The sequence below is a fragment of the Pelodiscus sinensis genome, chromosome 14 (genome assembly GCF_052426305.1).
Source record: "Pelodiscus sinensis isolate ZL-2025 chromosome 14, ASM5242630v1, whole genome shotgun sequence".
Taxonomy (NCBI): domain Eukaryota; kingdom Metazoa; phylum Chordata; order Testudines; family Trionychidae; genus Pelodiscus; species Pelodiscus sinensis.
Window position 1 is genome coordinate 5,515,881 of NC_143065.1, and position 25,557 is coordinate 5,541,437.

The following is a 25,557-nucleotide window of genomic DNA, read 5'->3' on the forward strand; positions in this document are numbered from 1 at the left end:
TTTTCTGAATTTTTTTACCGGGCAGGGGGTGAAAATACCGGACTGTCCGGGTCAATACCAGACACCTGGCAACCCTACTAGTTGACTACCTGATAAACATATGCTTATTAGGTAGTTGAGTAGTGACTCAACTAGTCGCTTCTCCCTTCCCCTTTTGCTGCCTCTGTCAGAAAAAGGCAGCAAGAGGAGGGAGCAGGAGCCGGTGTTAGGGGGAGCTGGCTTAAAAGCCGGTTCTCCCCAGCACTGTCTCCACTGGGAGGCAGGGGGGGTAGAAGTGTAGCAGGGGGATCAGACACGAGCTGGGAATCAGCTGATTCCTGTCTTGTGCCTGGTCCCACATGCTGTGCCTCTGCTTTGTAAATGTATTTAATGCTCTTTAAATGTAAAAGGCAGCTGCTCCGGGCCAGATAGCTCTCCTGCGGAACAGGTAAGCACCCGACATTTTCACCGCCTGGCCAGGAAAAAAATAAAAAAATACTGGACATTTTAGATGTCCGGTATTTTCTGAATTTTTTTACCGGACAGGAGGCAAAAATATCGGGTGCTTACCTGTTCCGCAGCTGGGTTAGCTCCCGGGCCACTGCGACTCTGCAGTTTCCCACCTTATCGACTAATCGAGTAATTGATGGAAATTCCATTGACTACTCAATTAGCTGATTAAATGCAATTTAACATCTCTAATGTCTGAAGGAGCATTCAAATCTATTTGCAAATCTCAAATGTTATAAGTGTTTTGAAAGTTACAGAGAATTAAACCATCTTTTTTCGGTATGTAATCCTTCTGAGCCTTTACAAACGGGCTCTTGTGCCACTACCCTCAAGAGGTGCCAGGTTCACGTAACTAATTGCCGTGCTCTTTGCCAGGCCCTGGATGGTGATTTCTCTGAAGATAACCGCAACAAGTGTAGAATTGCAACTGCACCTTTGATTGAAGCTGTGGAAAATCTGACAGCATTTGCTTCCAATCCAGAGTTTGTCAGTGTACCAGCCCAAATCAGCATGGAGGTAGGAAGAGAGTTGTATTGTTATCATAGAATAAGCACTTGATGTGTCCTCCTTCCCTCATGATAGCTTTATTATCAAAGGTAAAATGTAGAGTTACACTTTTGTAACCAAGAAAACTTTTGAAGAACTTGATCCTTCATAGAGTTCCATGTGGATATGCAGAACTCATTGCAGGATCAAGACCTATGATCCCCTTTCAGGAACATTTTCATGAATTTAAAGTAACAAGTGATTTACACTGTCAGTGAAAAGAGTGGCTAATCCTTTGTTTTTCTTACTTGGCCAGTTCAGTATTCAAGATTGCTTCTTTTCCTTTGAGAATTGCTTGCAGCACAGATACATGAAACAGTCTTTCCCACATTCCCTGTGCAGCCAATAGCCTGCAACAAAAGCCCTTTCCTGTTTTAAATATCTGCCCCAGCTGAAGGGCTGATCCGATCTGCCAGGCTGCATTCCTTGAGTTCCTTCGTATGGACCTCTTGAAGGGTATACTCTTTATCAGTTAACCACTGGCCTTGAATTTCACACCGGTGATACAAGCCTGGTGATGCTGTGATGGTACCCTTTTATCTCTTGCTACTAGCTCTTAACATAGTACTCATGACTTGCGCGTTGTCAGGTAGTTCTTGCTATCCAAGGAAGTCGTATGTCTGCTGTGTTTCAAAGGCAATTTAAAAGGAAGTTATCACTAGGCTTCATTGAATGGCTTATGTCTCAGTTATCCAGATTCTAGAAAAAGTGGTGTTGACAAGAAGTAGCTTTTTGTGGGGAATGGGTTTCACAAAAGAAAACAGTCTAACATGCAGGTAGGAAATTCATGGAATTTTAGAGTGCTAAAGCTCATTCAAAACTATCAAAGTTCCCATTGTAACAGAGCACTGCAGATGTATTCAGAGCTGATTTACGAACTGTTGACTCCTGTTTCAGTGGCCTCATCTCAAGCTGAAGACAGCAGAAACAGAAAATTCAGCAACTGTGCCTATCTGGATCCACATGTTGTGGGACATAATGTAATTGATATGCTTAGGATCTGTCCCCTCCAGGCCTGACAGAGTTGGTGTTTCTAGCTTGCTAGCAGTCACTTAGGATATTAAATGCAAATTTTGTGACTGAATTACAATATTTTAGTCCACATTTATTTAATCTGTTGAAATGTCACATTTGCCTCCATCTCATAATTGTTGCAACTAGTTATCATGCTGCTTAATTATGCCCACTGGTTCTCTATTTGGGCAAGAGTCTCAGGCTTCTCCTCTTTTCACTTAAATGTATCCCCTTTGCTAATCTAAAAGCTGTCTGCTTAAGTACAACAAAGAGAAAATTAGCTGGATTTTTTTTCTTTCTACAGTGAATTTACTGCAGTGATTTCTCCCTGTCTAATATTACATAATGATTCATTTCTTGATGGCACTCTCATGCCATAAATAAAACTAGCTCTTCAGGAGCAAAATGAGTTGACAGACTCTAAGGGTGACTTACAAATGTTCTGCATTTCCTGCTACTGTGAGTGTTATGTTTAGTCCTCCCTCAGTACATCTTTGTTAGCATGCAAGCAGTCCAAGCGTTTGCCACTTATTTTGAAGAAGAGTCTAATTCTGTTCCTTGAACGTGTGTCTTGTTGCTCTTTTGATCACAGGGATCCCGAGCACAGGAGCCAATTCTGATTTCTGCCAAGACGATGCTGGAAAGCTCAGCTCTGTTGATCAAAACTGCTCGTTCGCTAGCCATCAATCCCAAAGACCCACCTACCTGGTCTGTACTCGCTGGGCATTCGCATACGGTTTCAGATTCAATTAAGAGTCTGATCACGTCCATTAGGTACGTTTTCTGTCCTAACTTTTTTTGTCTTCCACTCTCATGACATAATACCTCAGCACCTTATCTGGCAATGTGGAATGAAATGGAAGTAGCAAGTGGCCCATGCTGCCATTGTCATTTCACTGATGAAAACCATGCACAAGGACTTGTGCACTATTTGCTTGCTATACAGCAAATGTTTCCTTTGCTATATATCTGAATAGGAAGTCATGGACAGCTGAAAGGACAGAGGGAGCTGTGATAAGAGTTAATCTTTCTCTATTGCCTGCTATTGTTTTATTCATTCTTAGAAGCTTGAAAATACAATTTAATTCCTTAGCAGTGTGTGCCTTTGTCTGTTTGACAACTATTGATTGCATTCTATGGTACACAAGATCTCTCGGTTTATACTTTGTGTGTAAACGTCACTGATGATCGTATAGCTCTAGAAAGTGGGGGTTTTGCCAAGTTACTCTTTTTATTCAGTTTAAAGCAAAGAGAGCAGAAAATACTGTTGGCCTATGTAAATCAGAATATATGTAAAACATACTTAATAATATTCAGAATGTGAAAAACATTCCCTGCATATTGCCTATAATTTTAGGCAGGTCAAATAGGATGTCTAGGGTTCTGATTCAGCAAAGCACATGCTGAATTGCTTAGCTTTATCAGGACCAAAGTAACTTCAGTGTTTGTTCTCTACTACAATTTTTTTCTGATTAGTTTATAAGATTGTTTTTGCATCTGTGTGTGCATGCACCTAAATTTTAGAAGAATCAATAAACCTTTTTTGTATGTAAACTTAAACACACACACAAAAAGAGGGATTACATGATATATCCTGACTTTCAGTGGAAGTGAGTAGTGAGTGAATAAACTGTACATTGGTAGTTTTGTATTTGTATCTAAAGTAATATTGTCTTTTCATGATTTTACACTTCAACCACAAACTGTCAGTCTAGATTAAAGCCCCCACAGATGAATTTTTGTTTGAGAGTAAAATATAACTAATACCCAGTGAGTTCTTCATGGGACTATTGATTGATTTCTCACCTATATTCAGCAGTGGCTGGTAGACTTTGTTCATCTATCTCAGTTGCTTTTCTTAAATCCTCTGCTATGACCAGCTTTCGAGGGTACTTCTTTAAAGTGGCTAGTACAGCTACTTACTCACCTGAGAGAATGTCATGGTTCTGCTTCCTTAAAGGCTCTCTCCTCTTGCCAGATCCTTAGAGCTAACATACCACAAAACATCCAGAACATCTTGACTATGTGTTTTAAACCCTTCTTGGTACAACAAGCCAAGCCTAGTTCTCTGTCTTGCTGCCCCATTTGCTTCGTGTATTGTCTATTAATGAAATGCATTTTGTGGGGATTCATGAGGGAGGCTCTTCTTCAACCTTAAATTACCCATATCTTTTTTTTGCTTCAGGGACAAAGCCCCGGGCCAGAGAGAATGTGATTACTCCATTGATGGAATCAATAGATGTATTAGAGATATTGAACAAGCTTCCCTTGCAGCAGTCAGTCAGAACTTGGCCACAAGAGACGACATCTCAGTTGAGGTAAGACAGACTACATCGTAACTGAGTGAAATTAAGCACTCCTACTTGTTGTGTTTTTGCTTTTCTTCATATCAGAAGGAAAACATTGGAACTAGGAAGTACTGTATGTGGAGGCAATCCAGACTGCCCTCAGGAGAGAAATCTTCCCATTAGAAGACTTTTATAGCAAATCCACAGATTGATTTCTGGACTAATCTGGGATGTTTAATGGTGGTGTTCATAGGACTCCATGATAGGGAAGACATTGAGGCAAAATAAAATTTGATGCGACATGGATTAAGGGTGAATGACTAGATGCGATTTAGCATCTCCTCACAGCAGGCCTGAGGGGCATTGTTTTTTATATTTCCTTTTTTTCCCTTAATCAAATATATTCATTGATCAAATTCTGGCATTTCACTTAATTGGAAAGCAGACAGCACAGTCCCAAGATAAGCATTCCACATTGCAAGTGTTCAACATATTTGTGAGGGAAACACTACTAACATATACTCCTAACATAGTGAGCCCTCTGAGTGATCCATTTCATATCCAAATAAAAGTCCATCATTAATAATAAAGGTTGTCATTATTCCTGTCTCCTACACAAAATAGCTTTACATTTACTTCCAGATTTCATGAAATTGATATGAAATGCTTCTCTTTTAAATTTACACGTGCAAGGGATTGTTCAATTTCAAGCTAAGCAGCAATGCTAGATACACCACTAAAACTTTAGTCTTCCTGCAGTGGCTCATGAGAAATAAAAGCGCACAAAGTTATCACAAAAGTTTCTTTTTAGAAAAACTTCATTTCTCTTTCCTTTTGTTAAAAATGTCCATCCTGCTTTGCACCTTCGTAAGTGGTAGAAGTTTAAATAAGCACTGCTTAAGCTTCCAAACCTTATTTAAAGCATTATGTAAATAAAGCAAATCATAAAAATGCTGTTTGATTTCTTGGTTTTTTTGCAAGATGAGCTAAATCCTGGTTCTCAAGGCATGAACTGCCTTTGACCTAGAAGGAAATAGTTCTAGTGTTGTCATTTCTGACACCAGGTCCTTCTTTCTCCTTATGTCTCCACAACCGTATTTTTGGAGATCAGTCCTTTCTCCTATTTTTCCATTCCCTTTCATATCAATGTGTGGAGTCCACGATTAAAATATTCCTCTCTGTGCAGCACTGTGGCCTTGAAAGTGCTGACTCATGTTTAGGACAACAGTCCTGGTGATTTTCTGAGCATTCTAATGTCATTAAATCAGAGGCAACAATAGCATCACTTGTTATGTTTCCACTGGAGCTAGAAGCGAAAGCCGGAACAGGCACTGAGAGCCAGAGCTAGAAGCAGCCTTTTTATCTTCTTCATGCAGCAAACAGCCTCTGCCAGGGCATTCTGCAAGAGGGGAGTATCAATGTGGAGAGATGGACAAGCATGTAAATAAAACTTACTCGTTTGCATCTGCTCTTTATATTGCGGAATGTGGTTTGACAGGGTTCTTTGCAGTTCAGCTGGCACGAGGGTATCTTGTGAAATGGTGTGGCTCACTGAATGAGTTGCTGTGGAAAGAACTGACAGTCTCTCTCTCTGTTAGGCTTTACAGGAACAGTTGACATCAGTTGTTCAGGAAATTGGGCATCTTATTGATCCCATAGCAACAGCAGCCCGAGGAGAGGCAGCTCAGCTGGGACACAAGGTACTTATGTGGTCCTCTATTGAGTGTCATTAATGAGACAATGGTAGCTGCTGCAGTGTGTTGCAAGCTTATTCCTGTTACATTTAAATAAGGACAAAGAAATATGGGGTGGGGGAAAGATCTTGTATTCCTGAAGACAGAAAATTTAAATCAGAGGCAAAAATTGTTTGAACCTATATGCCTAATTATTGCATAGAAGAGGACATGCAAGATTACTCGCTGTCCTCTGGCTGCTTTGATACAAGACCTTCAATTCCTGGCCACATGAGGGTTAATTGAGGACTAAGTTTTGGAGTTAATTCTGAATTGTTAGGGGTTCTTTATATGTTTTAAGTGCTGTATTCAGTAATTATGTCATAAACAAATGTTCTTTGCATTGTTTTCATCTTGGATTTGGATGATGCTTTTTAAAATGTTCCTTAATGTTGTGGGTATTGAGCGCTTTTCCTGTTCTAGGATTTACTAAAAATGTCTTATTTATGTATTGAAGACCTCTGTCTGTTGCATTAATACTTGCTTAATTGCAGAAGTGTTTCTTTTTAGATTAATGTGTCAAATATGCAGATCCTTGGGAAATGGAGTCATTAAAAGGTGACTCAGCCCCTCTGGCCCCCAAAAGAGAGTGGCTTCTTGAAATCACACTCTGGCAAACACTAAAACTCTGGCAGGCAAGGAATTGGATAAAGTCGTACACCAGTTTTTTTGTTTCTCAGAAATTTGAAATAAAAAAACACAAGAACAGCAGCCCCTTTTTTTAAACACTGTCTTTAGTGACATTATTGGCCCTCTAGGAGATCTCTGATTTGTGTATATATACTAACAGACTTACCCTTCATTGCCCAGGTCCTTCAGAGCATGGCCTTGGGGTGTAGGGGCAGGGTGTGTGCGAGTGAGGGTTGTGGATAAGAAGGGTCTCAGGGCAGGGAGTCCCCTGCTTGTTTTCTCCTCTCCCCTCCACCCCCCAGGACTCCCCAACTACCAGGGATCTGTTCACTCCCACCAGGGGCCTGTTCTATCTCTACCCAGGCCCTTCCCAACCCGTCAGAGGCTTTTACTTGCACCCCCTAGACGCCCCCTCAGCTGTCAGGGACCTGTTCTCTCCCCCCAGACGCCTCCAACCGGGAGTGGGGAAAGGGTTTGGGCAGGAGGCCCCTAACTTGGTGTGCTGGCAGGCAAGATGGTGGCTCTCGAGCCCTGCTGGCCACTTCCTTGGTGGTACATCTGCCCCAGTGCCAGTGGACACTCTGCGGGCTAGCTGTCCCTTGTAGGGTCGCTGCCTCCAGTGGCTACTCCCATATTGCATCGCTCTGAACAGCAGCCCCTGCCTTTGAATGTTATGGAAAACAATCCTTTCCCCAGGGCTTCTGGTTGTCCTGGCACAACCAAACCAAGACTTTGCTTTAAGTTAGGAGAAGAGGAAACTGAATACCAAATTTGGCAGCCCTAGCTCATATAATATGAGCTGTATATAATATGAACGAGATCAGAGAAGTATTTAGGTTTTTAGATGCAGATTTATAAAATTCTCACAGCAAAATGACTGACAAAGTATTATTATTTTATCAACTGCAGTTGGTTAATAAGATAGTAAAAGCTTCCTGATCAATTAATGATTAAATCACAGCATTTTGCTATCATGTGCTCCAAAGAGTCATAGGAGACATGTTAGAGAGCCACGGGCTGACTATTGCTGCTCTAAATGGTAAAGATGTGTGATTATTAACTGGTCCTGTCCATCCTCTTAACCATATGTGGTGGTTCTTTATAGACCAGTGTTTCTTAAACTTAAGACCGAGGAACGCCAAACAATAATTTTTTTTCTGAGGAACACCAAGGATTTTTTGTTAAGCCAAAAAAGAAAAAAAAAAAAAAAAAAAAAAGTCAGGGGGAAAAAGTGTCGGAGGAAAAGTTAGGGTATGTCTACACTGAAAAGTTAATTCGAAATAACAGCCGTTATTTCGAATTAACTTTAATAGCATCTATACATGCAAACCGCTATTTTGAAATTAGTTTGAAATAGCGGAGTGCTTAATACGAATTTGGTAAACCTCATTCTATGAGGAGTAACGCCAAATTTGAAATAGCTAATTCGAAATAAGTGCTGTGTAGACACTTAATTCGAAATATGCGGCCTCCAGCCCTTCCCAGGGAGCCCTGGTGGCCACTCTGGGCACAACCAGGAAAACTCATCTGCTCCCCCCCAATCCCGGAGCCCTTAAAGGGGCAGATTCTGGCCACAGTGCCAGTTGCAAGCCTACCAGCACCCAGCCAGCAGACCATGCACCTGGCACAGCATGAGCCAGCAACCCGCTGCCACCCAGCCCTCCGCCGCTCCCCAGGACCAGGCTGGCAGCTCCCAGGAGCCTGCCAGGGGCCGCAAAAGGCGGGTGCCTGCCTGGTCTAGTGTGGAGATTGTGGACCTCATTGAGGTTTGGGGAGAGGCCTCCAATGCCCACGATCTCCACACTAGGCACAGGAATGCGGCCGTCTACAGCCGCATGGCTGCCAGCCTGGCCACCAGAGGCCACATGCGCAGCCAGGAGCAGGTGCGGACAAACATCAAGATGCTGCGGCAGGCCTATGCCAGGGGCTCCCAACCAGGGGCTGACCCAGACACCTGCCCACATTACAAGGCCCTGGACCGCATCCTGGGGAGTCAGACGGTCCGTGCCCCCCTGGTGGGGTCCGTACACCCCCATTCCTCCTGCCCCACCCTCAGTGCTGGGAGACAGGAGGGCCGGCAAGACCCCCCAACCCTGAGCTTCCCCTCCCCCTTCCTCCTCTTTCCTTCCCCTTCCAGCTCCCTCCTCCCAGGTTTCCCCCCTCCCCTCTCCCGCCCTCATTCCTCCCCTTCCCCACCCTAGTGATGTTAAATAAAGAGAGTTTTTCGTGGCAACACCGGTGTTTTTATTTTACATCAGGGAGGGGAAGAGGAAGGAGGTGGAGGTGGAATGTAAGACACAAGGCCCCAGTGGAGCACGCCAAGGGGACGTCACTCCTCCTCCACCTGGAAGCTCTCCTGCAGGGCTTCCCGGATGCAGAGAGCCCCCCAGAGGGCCTCCCGAATGGCAGCCCTGTAGGGCTGTGCATACTGGCCAGCCAGGTGGTCACCCTCTGCCATCCAGCCTGACAGGAAAGCCTCCCCCTTCCTCTCACATAAATTGTGGAGCACACAGCATGCTGCCACCACGTGCGGCATATTGTGCTCGGAGAGGTCGAGGCAGGTGAGGAGGCATCTAAATCACTGCCCCACTCCCAAGAGCCACCCCCGCTGCAATCCTGGCCACTGCGGGCGTTCTGTAGCATGGCTGGGACAGTCCGAACCCTCCCAGAGAGGGCACTTACACCACCTGCCCCCCCCCGTTTTCCCTGGGGCAGCCCATCTCCTCCTTGCAGCCCCCCCTCCTGGCCCAGTGGCCAGTGACTGCCGTATCTGCATGAGCACCGCTCTGACGGTGGATCTCCCCACGCTGAACTGGTTCCCCACGGATCGGTAGCTGGTTCCCAGCGCTCCAGAACAACATGGTCCCACCAGTCGCTGCTGGTGTCCAGACACCAGATGCAGTGGAGCACGGGCATTGCTGCTGCTCCTCCACAGCCCCCGGGGGTCAGGGGGAGGGCCAGGGGTCTGGCCTGCAGCAGATGGTGCCAGGCAGCCTCCAGCAATTGCTGCCAGGCTTGCAGCAATACATTAAGAATGAGCACCAGAGTACCCAGGTGCGGCTCTGGCTCCATGGTGCCAAGTGCTGTGGTGTCCCAAATGAGAGCAACCAAAGCAGACAAAGAGGAAAACACTTTGCTGTCCCTCAGCGAGGTAGGCAAGCAAGTGGGAAAGCTGAGAACCGGTTGTCCAGGGGTTCCCTTTAAGCACAAGCCTCAGATAGCCTCACACAGCAGCCATACAAAGCAACTACTGACCTGATGCCCTGCCAGAACCGGTTTCAGCTGCCCTTAAATGTGATCCAGCATCCAGTCAGTGTGGATGTGCTATTTCAAAATAGATTTTGTGTGTAGATGCGTTCATTCGAATTAGCTTAATTTGAATTAACTATTTTGAATTAAGTTAACTCAAATTAACGCTGTAGTGTAGACATACCCTTATTGAGGGGGGAAGAAAGGGTCGGGGGGAAAAGTTATTGAGTATAAGCATGTGATTTGGCCACTTTGTTTCCTTATGGACCTGTTTATTCATGATAGAATAACAGACTATAACCTGAAGCAACATTAGTTCTTCAGCAAAATATAGTATGTTTCTGAATCCTAAAATTTAAATAAGTCTTTCAGTGAAATTTGTTCCTTCATAGACATAGTAATATCTGGAAAGTTCAAAAGACAGACTGTCTATCTGAGATCAGATACGTCTCTTCTGAAATTCCAGGTGCAATATCATTCTATTCTGTTTTCTGTTGTCTGCAACCAAGTGAGAAATTCCAGCATTTAATTACAGGTCCTTCCACTTGTGGTGGAGGAGACTGTCTTGGTTTATGCCCTTAAGTACTGTCTGACTTCCATGTCAGTTTTGAAAACAATTGCATCTGATATCCCCGTCTCTCTCAAAGTTGAGATCATCTGAAAGGAAATCCTTGTTATATTGTCGCGTCACAGGAGAAGAAGAGATGGAATAGCTTATGAAGACATTAGAATGAATTATTTTATGCAATTCTGAAGGACTGTGAAGGTGTGCTATTCAAATTGTGTTCAAAGAACAGCTAACGATCTCGTTGATGTTAATTAGAGAGGAGGCGTTCCCTCAGAAAATGTATCCCAAGCATCATCTTTATTGTCTTAGGTTACGCAACTGGCAAGTTACTTTGAACCCCTGATTTTAGCAGCAGTTGGAGTGGCATCCAAAATGCTAGATCATCAGCAACAGATGACTGTCCTGGACCAGACAAAGACGCTAGCAGAATCTGCCCTCCAGATGCTGTATGCAGCTAAAGAAGGAGGAGGAAATCCCAAGGTATGGTACATGTGTATAATGAAATGGGAGAGGTCATTAGGAACAGTCATCTGTAATAAATCCTGCAGTGTTAGAGTGGAATTTAGAAAGTATCAGTGGGCAATAGAATTGAATGTTAATTACCAGTTATTTTATTTTCTCATAATGGTGACTGACAGAAAAGCCCTTTTCAAGTTTGTTGTTTTCCTAAGTATTGAATGTATTATTTTCCTTTCAATTGTACTAGCAGCAAGATTGCTAGGGCAAACCACATTCTGACTGCTGTGTGAAGTTTTATGAATAACATTGTATGTGTGAGCACAGAGATTTAGTTGCATCTGATTTGGAAAAAACCTTGTATATACATTAGTATTCATCTTTAGTGTATACTCGCCTTGCTTTAACTTTCAATGGTTTATTTCATTACTGCCATAATTGTCACAGCAAAGGACAGGCAAATAGAATTTGTGCCGGGTTTTTAAGTATTTGACAATTTTGCAAAGTTTTTATAATACAACAGTATATTAAGACCTCATAAATGGTTTGCGTTTCAGTGGCACATTCTGCATATAGTTTTGGAAATATTCCCTGTAGATATTGCCTAACTGGTACATGTAAGTTGTTTTTCTACTCTGAGGCTTTCAAATGGTGATAGGGCTGAGGGATTTAAAACAACATATTATAAAATTATATCTTATCTAGAAAACAGTTGGATAAGTAAAGCTACTTTGCATGCAGGGTAGCACACTAATACCATCTAAAGATAGTCAGGTGCAAAAAGGTTTCCTTTTTGTATGAGCAAATGCTCATTGAAGTCAATAGAAGGATTCAGTGGGCTCTTGTTCCTTATTTGCAGTGGTGATGGTCAATAAACGCAACTGAAATGTATAGGATTTCTTTTAGTTTTCCAGTCCAAGAAACATCTTGTTGTGGGGTGTTTTTTTCCCCAATGTCCATATTCTGGAGAGGAATTTGTATGCCCCATGAGATTTTTTTTTTTTTTTGGTTCTTTGTATCGGATCCTCTACCCTCCATATTGCAGGAAGAATTCTCGCGTGACCTGGAACCTGCTTTACTTCATGGTGGGAACCAGTGATCACTGGTGCTTGCCTTTTGAACTGAACAATAGTATGGGGAGTTTTCTTCCAGTGTAGTGCAGAAAAGGGTAGACTTGGGTTTGCTAATACCCATTGTTTGTCTGAGGCAGTGGCACCTACACTTGTCTGTCCCTTTCTGGATGGTCCTGCCCCACAGGAGGGGATTGACACCTGCAGAATTACTTAATGCAGGCATCTAAATGTCTCTTGAATGTCGACTTCTAGTATTTTCGATCTGAGCTGGATTCTGAACACAGAGCTCCCTATTGCATTCCCATTCCCCGGAATCATTCAGTCCATATGTAAGTCTTCTGTCCTTACAGGGTACGTCTACACTACATGCCTCTGTCGGCAGAGGCATGTAGATTTGTTTGTTCAGCAAAGGTAAATGAAGCCGCGATTTAAATGATCGTAGCTTCATTTACATTTACATGGCTGCCGCGCTGAGCCTACAAACAGCTGATCAGCTGTTTGTCGGCTCGCCGCTAGTCTGGACGTTCCCCCTGTCGACATCAAAGCCCTTTGTCGGCAGCCCCGGTAAACCTCATTCCACGAGGAATAACGGGGCTGCCAACAAAGGGCTTTGATGTCGACAGGGGGAACGTCCAGACTAACGGCGAGCCGACAAACAGCTGATTAGCTGTTTGTCGGCTCAGCGCGGCAGCCATGTAAATGTAAATGAAGCCGCGATCATTTAAATCGCGGCTTCATTTGCCTTTGCCTATGTGTCTAATCTACATGCCTCTGCCGACAGAGGCATGTAGTCTAGACACAGCCACACTGTCCAGCTGCATGCTCTTGAGCATTCCCTTTCAGAATGTTTTCCCAATGAGACTTCAGCAGTTGGTTGAGTCCAGTTGGCATCTCAGGTTTGTGTGCTAACCAGCTCTTCCCTCAGAGCATGTCTAGTTACACTGTTCACTCATAACATTTCTGTCCCATCTACACCCACTCCATGGTCATGATATCTGACTTGTTCATAGGCCTTCAAAGAAAGGGTAGCAGCCGGTGGTGTTGAAGTAACTGCTTTGTTCCTAGTAGCTACATATAGTGCAAGCAGACTGATAAACGGCTTGGGAAAGGGGGTATGTGGACCAGGATCTCATCCTGCAGTGTGCTGAGCATCCTCTGTGCCCATTAATTTCAGTCTGCATTTGAAATCTATAATGAACTGCATTTGGCAAGACTGGATTTGTAATGATATGAACTTCACGGAAAGCCAGTGTCTGCTTTTAGCAAATAAACTGCATCTCTCAAACGCCTTCTCCCACAGGTGCTTTTGTGAGGCAGGAGAAACTTCACTTGGTGAAGAAGTTGGTTAACATTTTTCTGCTCCGGTAAAAAGTGTTCCATATTCAGTTCCCCTTTATGGGAATGAATTCTGCTGCAAATTCTATTATGTCTTCATTTGACTACATGGCCTTCTTCGTGGCAAAGTCTGCAATCCTCTCAGATATTACCTTTTATCTGCATAGCAGAGGCTTTACAAACCATGACAGATTGCAGGGCCTCCTGCTGTCAGCATTACACTTTCTCTCAGTTCTACCTCTGCTTTCCCTGTCCCCCGCTGTACTGCGGAGATGGTGTTGGGGGGAACTGGCTTTTAAGTGAGTAGTCATGTAGTGACTCGACTACCCGATAAGCCTACGCTCGACTAGTCACTTACATCCCTACTGTATCCTCAGTTCATGGAACGAGGTGTACCGGTAGTTGGGAATAGGAATCCTAGTCCGAACTACCTAGTTCGAGCCCCGTGTAGCCGCGCTGCACGGGGTTCGAACCAGCGGGGTTTTAAAAATGGCGGCTCCCCGCTTATGCAAATGAAGCCTGGGAAATTGAAATCCCGGGCTTCATTTGCAAGTGCGGTATGCCTACATTACCCTCCTAGTTCGAACTAGGAGGGTAGTGTAGACATACCCTAACAGCGGGTGCAGGTGCCACAGGTTGTTGATTGAAGAAGGGGACCTGGACCCTCCCTATTCCACTGGGTCCTAGCTCAAGGCCCTATTAACAGTGGGATGGTCCACTGCTGGATCAGCGAGGAATCCCACCACAACATGCTGAGCTCCTCAGGATACAATCTCCTGCCCTGGGCTACTTCCTGCCAGTCTCTGCTGAACTAAGGATGTTAAATATCAGTTTATAGAATAGTCGAGTAGCCTCATAAATTCTTATCGGTTAGTTGACTATTCTGTAGTCCCTGGGGGTGGGGCCAGCCGCCAGTGTGCTCTGGCCTCACTCCCAAGAAGACCCCTGCCACTCCACGCTGCTGTATCAGAGACAGCAGCACCGGGTGCCAGGTGAGAGCTGGTCTGTGAGGAGAGCCAGTTTAAAACCCAGCTCCCCTTGCGGACCTGTGCCATCACCCTGTCCTGCTGCCTCTGGTAAAGATGCAGTGGTGTGGGGTGGCAGCAGCCCCTGTCTAGGGGGGTGGAATGAGCTCCTGGACCCGGCGCGAGCTGAAACTAAGCTAGGCTGCTAGCCAGCCTGCTAAAAAAATGTATGTGTGGGCGGGGGGGGGGGAGAAATGCATGTAGTTTGTAGCATTAACCTATAAGCTTTTGCTTGTTGGTTAATTGACTACACTTTTACATCCCTACGCTGGACTCCTTCCAAGGTCCAGATCCTCGGCCGTGTCTCTTGTGTCCCATTGGCAGTTCACCTCCAGAAGCTCAGGCAGTACCTTCCTCCTCAGCAGCCAACCCAGACTGAGCCTCTCTCCAAGCCTTTATACCTGGGCTGCAGTCCTAGCATACACAGCAGGGCTGTGGGGCAGGACTTCTTCAGCCAGGTGAGCCTGGTTAGGCCTAGCTTCCCCAGCTCAGGACTGATACACCCCGTCACAGGTACCTTGAGCAAGGACTCATCCCCCCACCCTCCCCCTTGGTTTGAAACCTTCCCTTTTAATTGTTCAACATTCACCTTTGGTTACAACTTTATAATTTTAAAAGAGCTCCTGACTTTATTCCTAGCTCTCTTTTATATTTCTTTTGTCCCTCTCGGCCAGTGTTTCTGAGAATCGCTCTCAGAAACACATTAACTGGCCGCCCCGATTTGTTTCTTTACTGATGCGGTGGCCACAGAGCCTCACTGCTCCCATTGGCTCTGTTTTGTCCTTGGGAGCCCAGAGAGCTGCAGGAAGCAGCGTGGGCCGGGCCACCACTTCCCGCAGCGCCGCTTGGCTGCAAAGGACCAAACGGAGCTCATGGGAGCAGTGAGGCTCCATGGCCGCTGCGCCGGTAAATAAACAAACCAGGGTGGCCAGTTAATGTGTTTCTGAGAGTGATTCCACGGAACTCTTTCAGAAACTCGGCTCTAGGTTACCTTGTTGCTAGCTTAAGGCTTGGCCTTACCTTGGCTGTCTTCACTCTATCAACTCTTGGCTGTACTGAATTTTTCCTTGTAAAAGAGGGTGCGGGTTGTGTGTGCTCGCTCGCTTGTGCTCTCTCTCTCTCTCTCTCTCTCTCTCTCTCCATCAAACATTTAAATTAGCTCCCAAGACCAGAAACCTTGAAGTGATCTTTGGTTATAGCCCACATTTCCCTTGGCTATCTGTCTGTCTGCAGGATTGAATTGGTGCTAAATTCAAATTCCCTATTGATTTTAGTCTCTTCCTAGCCATCTCTGAAAACTAGGAAAGCGCCTTTAAATTGTATATGGTGTTGCATTGCATATCTCCACGCTATTTCTCTTAACTAAAGCAGAGGTATTTATTACTAACCCCTCTCACTCTACACCAGGGTTTCCCAAATATGGGTCACCATTACATTTCAAAAGGATCACCAGGTGTCTCCCCAGGTGGCTCCTAAGGAGCCATTCACACATTTTTTAAATTGCCCTGGGTCACCAAGTCTTCCTAAATTGGCAAAATGGGTCCCCATCTGGAAAAGGTTGGGAACCGCTGCTCTGCACCTTCTAGTTCTGCCCTCTTTGACACTGGTGGATGATTGTTTTTAGCTAAAACGTTTGAGGTGTGGTCGTATGAAACCTGGGAGTCAAGAACTGTTGAATATTGTTCTTGCTCTTACGTTATGGTGCCAGGCAAGTTACTTCATCTCTCGGTTTCACTCCTAAAACTGTGATAATGCCTCCCCTGCAGGATATTGAGAGGATCAGTGTAGTCAGTGCTTTAGCAATACTTTACCAGCGACTCTGCTGTGAAAACCACCACTAGGTTTTGCAGACCAGGTGACTACTTCGGCACAGATGAGTTTTTAATGTTCTGTCTCTTCTCCTCTTTTGTGCAGGCATCTCACACTCATGATGCAATCACAGAGGCTGCTCAGCTGATGAAGGAGGCAGTAGATGATATAATGGTTACATTGAATGAGGCTGCCAGTGAAGTGGGCATGGTTGGAGGTATGGTAGACTCGATAGCAGAGGCCATGAACAAGGTGAGTATTGGGTACCTAGCAACCCCAAATGACGTGAATGGAAAGTAATGGTTATTCTAGATGATACTGGCAACAATTGCCTGACATTTAATATATGTTCCATGATTCTACTGGAATAGTTTAGAGAGCTACATGCAAAATGTTCCTTAAATGGCCAGTGATAAGTCTTTCTGTGCTGATATTGTTGATATTGATCTTAAAAGTCTGAAGAGTTAAAAATGTGGATAAACTCTTCCACTATCCAGGATTAAAGAGTCAGAAGTGAGTTGGGAATGATTTTTAAACAGCTCTTTCTTTTGCTCAGTTACTTCGGCAAACACCTGAAGGCATTAATTCAAATTGGAAGTTGATTGCCTAAACACAGGAAAGAACAAGAAAATGAAACGCACTTGTATTGAAATGGTGGTTGAGTGTTTATGCAAAACAAACTTATTCAGACACTATCAAAGCCTTTCTCGTTTGGGAGTCAAAATATTAGTGTGTCTGATTTTTGGAGCAACTTTTCTTTGATGAAAAGGGAAAGATTAATTTTCCTCCCAGTCCTGGTCTGAAGGGCATTCACTTACCCTGTGAACAGACAGAAAGTGAAGCAGTGACAGGATAAGGAAGAGTGAAATAGGCTTTGGTTGATGTTTCTGGAACGCTGATTAGTTACGAGTGGATGTTTAGCTCTCAAGTTAACCATGACACCTACTCTTTGGACCCTGTTAGTTTATGATCTGCTCAGGGCCATCATTTGATTGCATCCTTTACCTTTATATAAGGCAGAATAAATGCAATATGATTGATTTCAGGATTTGATGCAAATCCAGGAGAGTGAGGTAGGGTAGGAGGAACCAAAGAGTGTGACAAAAATAACGAAACACGGGAAGGAAATGCAGAACAAGGTCCTATGTGGCTTTGTGGTGCTGGTGATTAGATATTCCAAAGGATGGGCTGAGGACTGGATGTCATGGTAGTATCACTTTCAGCATTCACAGATTAAAAATGTTGCTTAAACAAGAGCAAGGCCAGCTGGCCTTCCTCATGGAAGAAAGTCAGTTTAGTTTACTCCTTCCTTTTGGGCGTCAGGAAAGATGCAATGAGAGAAAACAAGCTGGGTTGCAAAGGTGGCTGGGGATGAGAGACTGAGTGTGTGGGGGAGGGTTTCAGTCTCTTTTTAAGAAACCCCAAAAGAGGGAAATTGGGTGGCATAGTTGCATTATTTTTTTCACCAGTTAGGCCCAATATCTGTCTCTCTAATTTTGTTACAATTAACTTAAAGCTCTACCTCATCTCTTTTTTAACGGGTATAATTTGAACAGTCCCACAGTTACATCGACACGGCTTAGTCTAACACGGTTTCTCTGTTTCATTCTCTTCTACACGTTTAAAACGTTCAGTGTTGTAAATATGACCAGTTATTCATGGTTCTTCTTGGAGTGCTTGTTGATCTATGTTCCAGTTCTCACAAGGTGTTTGCACAAGGCTGCCGTTAAGTTTTACCCTAGCTGCTGCCTGTTGGGTCAACAGTGGAGCTCCCTAAAGCAGACCGGTGTAGTATATTACATATGACCCTGCTGACCTAACTGCCCCTCAGTTCCTTCTTATCGCCAGTGACAGCTATTGGACCTATGGTTCTCTTCCTTTGCAAGCGCCACATGTCCCTAATGCAGTGGTTCTCAAACTTTTTGGCCCATGGCCCACCCCACTTAACACAGTACTTTTTGCAGACTGCCAGCCATGATGGGTACAGGAGTGGGCTGTGGGGGGGGAGGAGGGGAATCTAGCTGGGAGGTTGAGTACAGGAGCAGGCTGTGTGTGTGGAGTCTATGTAGGAAGACGTGTGTGAGGGTGATGAAGATGTGGGGTCTGGGCATGAGGGTCCACCCTGCCTGCCCCATCCCTGCACAGGCTGCAGGGCCATATACATGTATGAATAACTATGAGTTGGAAAGAAAAGGGTGTGGTGCTTCATGGCTGCCTGTTATTCAGACAGGCAGCTCCCATTGGCCAGTTTCTGGCTACAAACTGGCCAGTACGATTGTGCTGGAGGAAGGGACAGCACCTGAAGCCTTCCCTCCCTGCCCTCCGGGCTCATAGTTTTGAAAGAGAAATGGCCCAGCAGCTGCTTTTGTGAGCAGTACGTGGGTGGGGTGAGGCAAGCAGGGAGACTACTTGGGTCTCCCCACTCCGTCTGGCTTGGTTGTCAGATTTGGCCCGTAGGCCATATTTTGCCCAGGCCTGTACTAGACTCACGTATCTGGCTAAGTGGAAACGTTTCTCATGTTTATCTCCAGCATTACCTTACACCCTTGTAAGCCTCAATCCCTTAGGTGCTAGAGTACCTGGTATTCCTGAAGCACCAAGCCTAGCAACTTCCTAGCTGAAAGTCCACTTGGCAGCTATTGTGAGTTTTCCATCCAGGGGAGGCTGGTCACTCAGCTTTTGTGAGTCCCTGGTTGGATTTTTCCTCAAGGATGTGGATAGACTCCACTACCAGTCTGGCGCCCAATCCCTGCTTGGGATCTCAATCTGGTACTCACAAAGCTCCTGGGGCCTCCCTTCATGCCCTCGGCTACGCGTTTGCTCCTTTACCTCTCCCGCTTTGCCTGGCGGGTGTTGGATCTCTGCGCCCTCACATCAGAACCCTTGCACACTGCAATTAGAGACCATTGCTTCTTGTTCTGTCATCTGCCACCCCTGGGAATAGCCTGGCTCCATCCTCTTTGGAACCCTCCTTCAGCTGCTATCAAATCTCTCTCTCTCTCTCTCTCTCTCTTTCCCCCCCCCCCCCTGAAAACTAAATAAGCCCAGTTCCCTCAACTTCTCCTCCTAAGTCATGTGCCCCAGCCCGCTATTCATTTTTATTTTCCTCCCCTGAGCTCTCTCTCCAATTTATCCATATCTTTCTCTGGTGGGTGGCCCAAAACGGGACACAACACTACAGATGTGACTTCGCTATCACCAAGTAGAGGGGAAATTCACTTCCCTAGAGTTGCTGACAATGCTCCTACTAATGCAGCCCAATATGCCGTTAGCTTTCTTGGCAACAAGGACACACTGTTGGCTCATATCCAGCTTCTTATCTACTCTATTCCTCCGGTCTTTTTCCGCACAACTATTGCTTAGCACCTGAGCCTGTAGCAATGCATGGGATTCCATCCTCTGAGTAGGATTCTTGCTAAACGAACAGAAAAACTTAATCTTGCATATTCTGGGTTTCATGTTTGTTTTACTCAGAGTGGCATTTTGGTGGCTGCTTAGCATGCAAGGAATGTTATATAGACTATTCAGGTGAAAGATCTGTGTTTTGAGCATTGTACATTCATTTTTAAATCTAATTGGCAACAGGTCAGGGACATGGGAAAAATGGAATGAACGTGTGAAGAAATTCAGGACTTATTGAATATGTGGGCACTAAACTGCATATCCTATGCAAGTTATGTGAAACTAGCAATGTAAGCTAGGAAGCTTTGCTGTACATCTTAGCACATTTTGAATTTAACTATGTGTTGTGCAATTGCAGAATTAGCCTAAAAACGTTAGCAATGTATGTGTCCTGCATGCCTGTCATTGCTTTCATGTTTTCCCCTCTCTCCACAGCTGGATGAGGGCACACCTCCAGATCCAAAGGGATCATTTGTTGATTATCAAACTACTGTAGTGAAATATTCCAAAGCCATTGCTGTAACAGCACAGGAAATGGTAAGAAAAATGAGCAAGTGTTCTGTAAAATAGCTGGGTGACAACTGCCAAGTATGTGTTAATCTGAACCAGTTCTGCCTGAAGCCTCATCTTTGTGACATTGACTTCCAGTTGATCTATTTTGTAGGTAGGCAAAATAAGGGTGGTGACCGTTTCCTGGTCTTCATTAGAACCTGATTGAATGATGGAGAAGAGAACACTACCAATAGAGGAGTGCTGTCATTCTCTTGGATCTTTCTGCCTAACTCAAAGGATGTGCCTTTAAAAAGAATATATGCTACTTTATGTAGCTTTCTGCCCAAAAGAACCACCTTAGGAGGCCTGTGCTAGAACTCAACAGTAACCAAAAGAAATGTCACCATGATGAAAGGGGTGGAAATAGACCATTTGGGAACAATTAAAATGAAGTTAAAAGAATGTGATGCTTATTACTGGGGAGAGAATGAAGTTAGAAATAGCAGTAGTAGAGAACTCTGTCCACCAGTCAACATTGATCTGGAGACAATTTTCTGTGATTCAGGTCCGAGTGATTGAAACTGTTACAGATATTGGTATGATTTATACCTTCCTAAAGAGAATAATACTCCAACTGGTCTATTATTTGACCCTCTCTTGAAACAATGGTTTGACTGTGCCAGAACATTTCATAGCTGAGCACTTCTGTCCATTAGAGACTGAACTAAGACCAACCAATTCATTTTATTACTTTGATTGTGAAACAGTCTGGTAACAACCCACAGCTGGTTTTAAACACTTGTCTAGCCAGTTTTACAATTGAAAACTTGAGTGGCTATATTTGTTCTATTGTAATGAGAACAGCCACTGAATTTGGAAGGCTGTGTTAACACTGGTTCTTTGACATGAGATGTATATATTAGTGGAATGTAATGTCAAGTACTTCTCACGAGGCTTACTTTTTATGGGAAACAAATGTGCTGGGAAGGTATGTGCTGAAACAGCTTTAACCAACCCTTCACATCACTGGAATACAGAGCTATTGTAAGTTTCTTACTGATCTACATTAGCCCTTTGGAGTGTGATATATTTATTTGTTCTTTAACTTTACCCATTAATTGAGGTCAGACATTGCAGTATAATTGTTAATTAAATGAGCAACAGTCAAGTTCCTGTTTTTGATACAGAATTCCTGGTGATGTGTTTCAGCTGGCCATAAGATGATGGGGCGAATCAGGTTCTTTCTTAGTCCTAAAGATGTGTGGTAATAGTTAATATTATGAACAGTATTGATCCATTAGCAAAGAATACTCCACCTTGTTAAAAAATAAGGGTAATATTACAACATGTTACTAAAAGAAAACCCCCTCCAAAAAGCCTACATTGCTGTACCAAAAAAACGGGAGGGATTCTCTGCAGGTAGTGAGTTGTCATTTCAACAGACAGTAGCTGGCTCCATTCTGTACACATTGGGAATTTGCCTGCACATTAGGTTTTATCCGAAGGCTGGAATGTCACTCTTTGCAGCTTTAGCATAAATAGAACAATGTCACCTTCAGAGAGTTGGCAGATATTCCATGGAAAGTTTTCTTTTTTGCACCCTCAAAACTGAAATTCTTTATTTTGTACATTTCCAGCCATTTTTCCTTGCCTCATGAGAGGTCTTGCACATTCTGTCAGTCTTAGAATCCACCTGAGATCCTTCTCCTCCCCACCAAGGCACTGCTCATCGGTGAGGCTGAGAAGGTCTGGAAGAGAGTAGGTTGCTCCGCCCCTCAGTACCAAATAGAGGGGCTGCTGTTGTGCTGTATGAAGCACTCTTCCCCCTCCCTAACCTTCCATAAATTCATCTACTAAGCTGAGAGTGTTGAGTACTTCTGCAGTAGCCTGCTGTGCTGAGGAGTGAATTTCCATTTCTAACTGCTCCTCGGTTACTTTGTGTTCTGTGAGTGCCTAGTTACTGTGGTTCTAATAAAGCATGTTTGCTTGATTTTTTTTTTTTTTGGCTCATAGTATTCTAGCTCGAAACTAAATTGCTAAGAAAGCAGTAGGTACCCTACCACCACTGGTGCTGCAAAAATATACTTGTATGCTTCTAGGCAGTGTGGAGTATTAACAGACTGTTTTATGCCTGTCACTGTTTTATTGCTTGTTTTCTTTTTTCAGATGACTAAGTCGGTTACTAACCCGGAGGAATTGGGAGGACTTGCATCACAAATGACCAATGACTATGGGCATTTGGCTCTCCAGGGCCGAATGGCAGCAGCTACCGCTGAACCAGAGGAGGTCTGCAGTTTTTAGACCTCTAAACTCTGAATGCATAGTGGTGTCAACATGGAGTATTCTCTTGAAATTTAATATAGGGGGCAAAGTGGGGTAAGGTAACGAAACACAGTAGTTCCTCCAGTTGCTAAAATGCAGCTAGTTATCCTCAAGTGTGAGTCATCTTTTGTGCAGTCAAATAGAAACTAGGGTTACAATCGTCTCGTTTTCTCTGAAATATTTCTGAGATCATTTAAAATAAATATAGTTAATAAGCTCCCAGACAGGAAAACACTGTTTACTGTACTCCAGTCTTTTCAACCATCTGTCTGTCCAGCATGTTGGAAGACACAGTCTCTGTCTCATTAACACTGGAAATATTGGGTAGTAAGTCGCATGAAGTGGGATTTCTCAGAGGGATTCCATGTGGACCTAACATTGCATAATAGGCCCCATTCCATGGTTTGGATCAGAACCAAAGGTGCAGTTTCAGATCTGGAGATCTGTACTTAAAATCTCTCTTTCCTCACCAGATTTCAGGTTTGGACCTATCTGTCTTAGAGCTTCATTAGTACCTTTTTAAAAGAGTTGATTCATGCATACAGCACACACAGCTAGATAAAAGTTGTAATGCTCAGTATTGTTGTTGTTTATTATTATTAAATGCTCTTATTTTCTCTGTGACATATGACCACCTGTGGAAAACCACTGTAGTAAGATATTTACAGTATAGACACATTGCACAATACTATGTATGTACATATGTGTATAGGCTGTAACATACTTCTGTTGCATCATTGCTCATTCAAAGTGTATGTGAATAAAAGTTACAGAATACAGCTAAACATTTTCCATTAATATATAAGTTTTTTAAACAAGTTCATTTCCACTGTTCTTATCCCTTTTTACCACACTTCTGGTGAAAAGTCTGAAGCACTGGTTTTCTGTTATGAATGTTCCAAATTAGCAAATAGTAGAGGTCAAAGAAAGCGAGATTTTCATTTCTATAAGTGCATGTGTTCATATCATAAGACGTACTATAGGAGTTATTCACTGAGTTAGAGGACAGAAACATCCAATTAAGCATGAACAACTCAACTTCCATTTCACATATTTTATACAAATTGCTTGCAACACTCCACAGAAAAGAACTTTTCTCCAAACTAACTTGGAACATTTCCAATTGCTTGCAGGCAACCTGGAAACAGAACATTTGAGACATTTCTTTAGTTATTCACACAGATCATTTCCCCTGGTCCAAAGATTTGATGAATCATATAAACATACTTTTTGTTCTCTCCTCAAACTGATATACTATATTTCATTGAGAAGAGATTGAAAGAATAGGAGGAAGGGAATCGTTATTGTCCTGTTTCTCCATCATGTGTATAGTACTCAGTCCATGATTGAAAATCTTGGAATAATTGATGATGGCTGCCTTTTCCCTATTGGTTTTATTCTGTTGATATTTAGCTCCATTAGCCATTTACAGTATCAGATTTATCTACACTAAAGATATTCAAACAGCTTTTGACTTATTTATTACACCCCGCCACTGATAGTTCACTTGAGATTTAAATATTTTTGGTGCTGAAAAGCTAGGTCAAAAGCAATGGCTTATGTTTGTCATGAGTATTGCTAGACATAATGAGCATTCATCTGAGAAAGCAGTTCAGCTTTAAGTAGGAATAATTTCATTATTGGGAACTAATAGCTTCAATTCCTATTTATAATTAACCAAAATATAGACAAAATTATATGTCAATGTGCATAGTAGTATTAAAAGTATTAAATTAAAAGTATTAAAAGCATTGGTTCATGCTTCTGAGACCACATTGATTTCAAGATTAATAGTAAATCTGAAATTGTGATGCATTTAGGGATATGTATGGGTGTGGCTGTTTTATAGGGATGTGCTAAGTAATGAAAAATAAACAAATAGTCAAGAACTTGTGCTAGATTCATCTATTAATAAAATTGAGGTACTCATAACTGAGGGTACATACTCTTTATCCTTGAGCTTGTCTTCACTGCTGCCTTACTGTACTGTAACTTGCTCATTCAGCACCTTCCCTCCCCTGACTGCAGCAACTTTCAGTGCTGTAAGTGCCAGCTTCCAGCCCTGTTCGCTGCTCCCCTTTTGGAGGTGGTTCACCTAGAGTGCTGGGAGAACTCTCTCCTGGAGCTGGAGCTGTGGTTACAGTGCTGTGTGTAGAAAACTTTGATCAGAGTGGAGGAGGAACCTGTTTGTCTTGAGGTCAGCTCACCCTGAGAACAAGTGGATCATTTCTGCTTTACAGTGAGCACAGATGCATGCATGCTTTTGTGAAATTTCTAATATCTTTTAAAAATACTTAATTCGACTTGATTTAAATGCTCTATGCTAATCACATAAGAGACATCCAGATTCTGATCCCCTACCTCACTTCACATAGTATTCCTCTTCACGAGTAGTCCCACTGAAGCCCCAAGGACTACTTGAGGGTTAAGATGCTACTTAGCGTGAGAATAAGGGATGCTAGAACCTGGCCCTTATTTCTGATCCTTCGCAAGAATTGTACTTGAGGGCAAATATTTGCAACAAAAATAATGCACGTTTTACAGTTGTTCAGTATATACAAAACCTCAATTTTCTAAGCACTGTCTTTGTCTTCTGTCTTCCTTTCCCCACACTTCGTTACCTATCTAGATAGGATTCCAGATCAGGACTCGGGTACAAGATCTTGGTCATGGATGTATCTTTCTAGTACAGAAAGCTGGAGCGCTACAGATTTGCCCCACGGATGGATACACTAAAAGGGAGTTGATAGAATGTGCTCGTGCTGTCACTGAAAAGGTAAGATGCCTCTTGTTGTTTCATGGATTCAGAGGGGATCATTGTGATCATCTAGTCTGACCTCTTGCATAACACACATCATAGAACTTCCCCAAAATAAGTCCTAGAGCAGAACTTGTAGAAGGACATCCAGTTTTGAGGTAGCATTTGTCAATCAGGGAGAATCTTCTGTGACCTTTGGTTAAATTGTTCCAGTGATTAATTACACTCTCAGTTAAAAAAATACACGTAATTTCTAGTCTGAGTTTGTCTAGCTTCCACTTCCGAACATTGTTTTGTGTTATACTTTTCTTTGATAGATTGATGGGGTTCAATTAGGATGGGGTTTTCCCAGATTTCATCATTTTGAG

General features: G+C 43.5%; 1 protein-coding gene across 7 annotated transcripts in view; it reads left to right on the forward strand.

Annotated features, from left to right (window-relative positions):
- TLN2 (talin 2) overlaps positions 1-25,557 on the forward strand; it is a 372,445-nt gene that overhangs the window by 290,829 nt on the left and 56,059 nt on the right. For 5 of the 7 annotated variants that reach the window (XM_006127334.5, XM_075897670.2, XM_025186799.3 and 2 more), the window contains 9 exons: positions 865-1,005; positions 2,642-2,823; positions 4,235-4,367; positions 5,936-6,037; positions 10,827-10,997; positions 16,321-16,467; positions 20,053-20,154; positions 22,276-22,395; positions 25,061-25,207. In XM_006127334.5, coding sequence (XP_006127396.3) covers positions 865-1,005; positions 2,642-2,823; positions 4,235-4,367; positions 5,936-6,037; positions 10,827-10,997; positions 16,321-16,467; positions 20,053-20,154; positions 22,276-22,395; positions 25,061-25,207 — 1,245 coding nt within the window. The remainder of the gene's footprint in view (positions 1-864; positions 1,006-2,641; positions 2,824-4,234; positions 4,368-5,935; positions 6,038-10,826; positions 10,998-16,320; positions 16,468-20,052; positions 20,155-22,275; positions 22,396-25,060; positions 25,208-25,557) is intronic. The other 2 variants (XM_075897671.2, XM_075897672.2) reach the window with 2 other exon arrangements.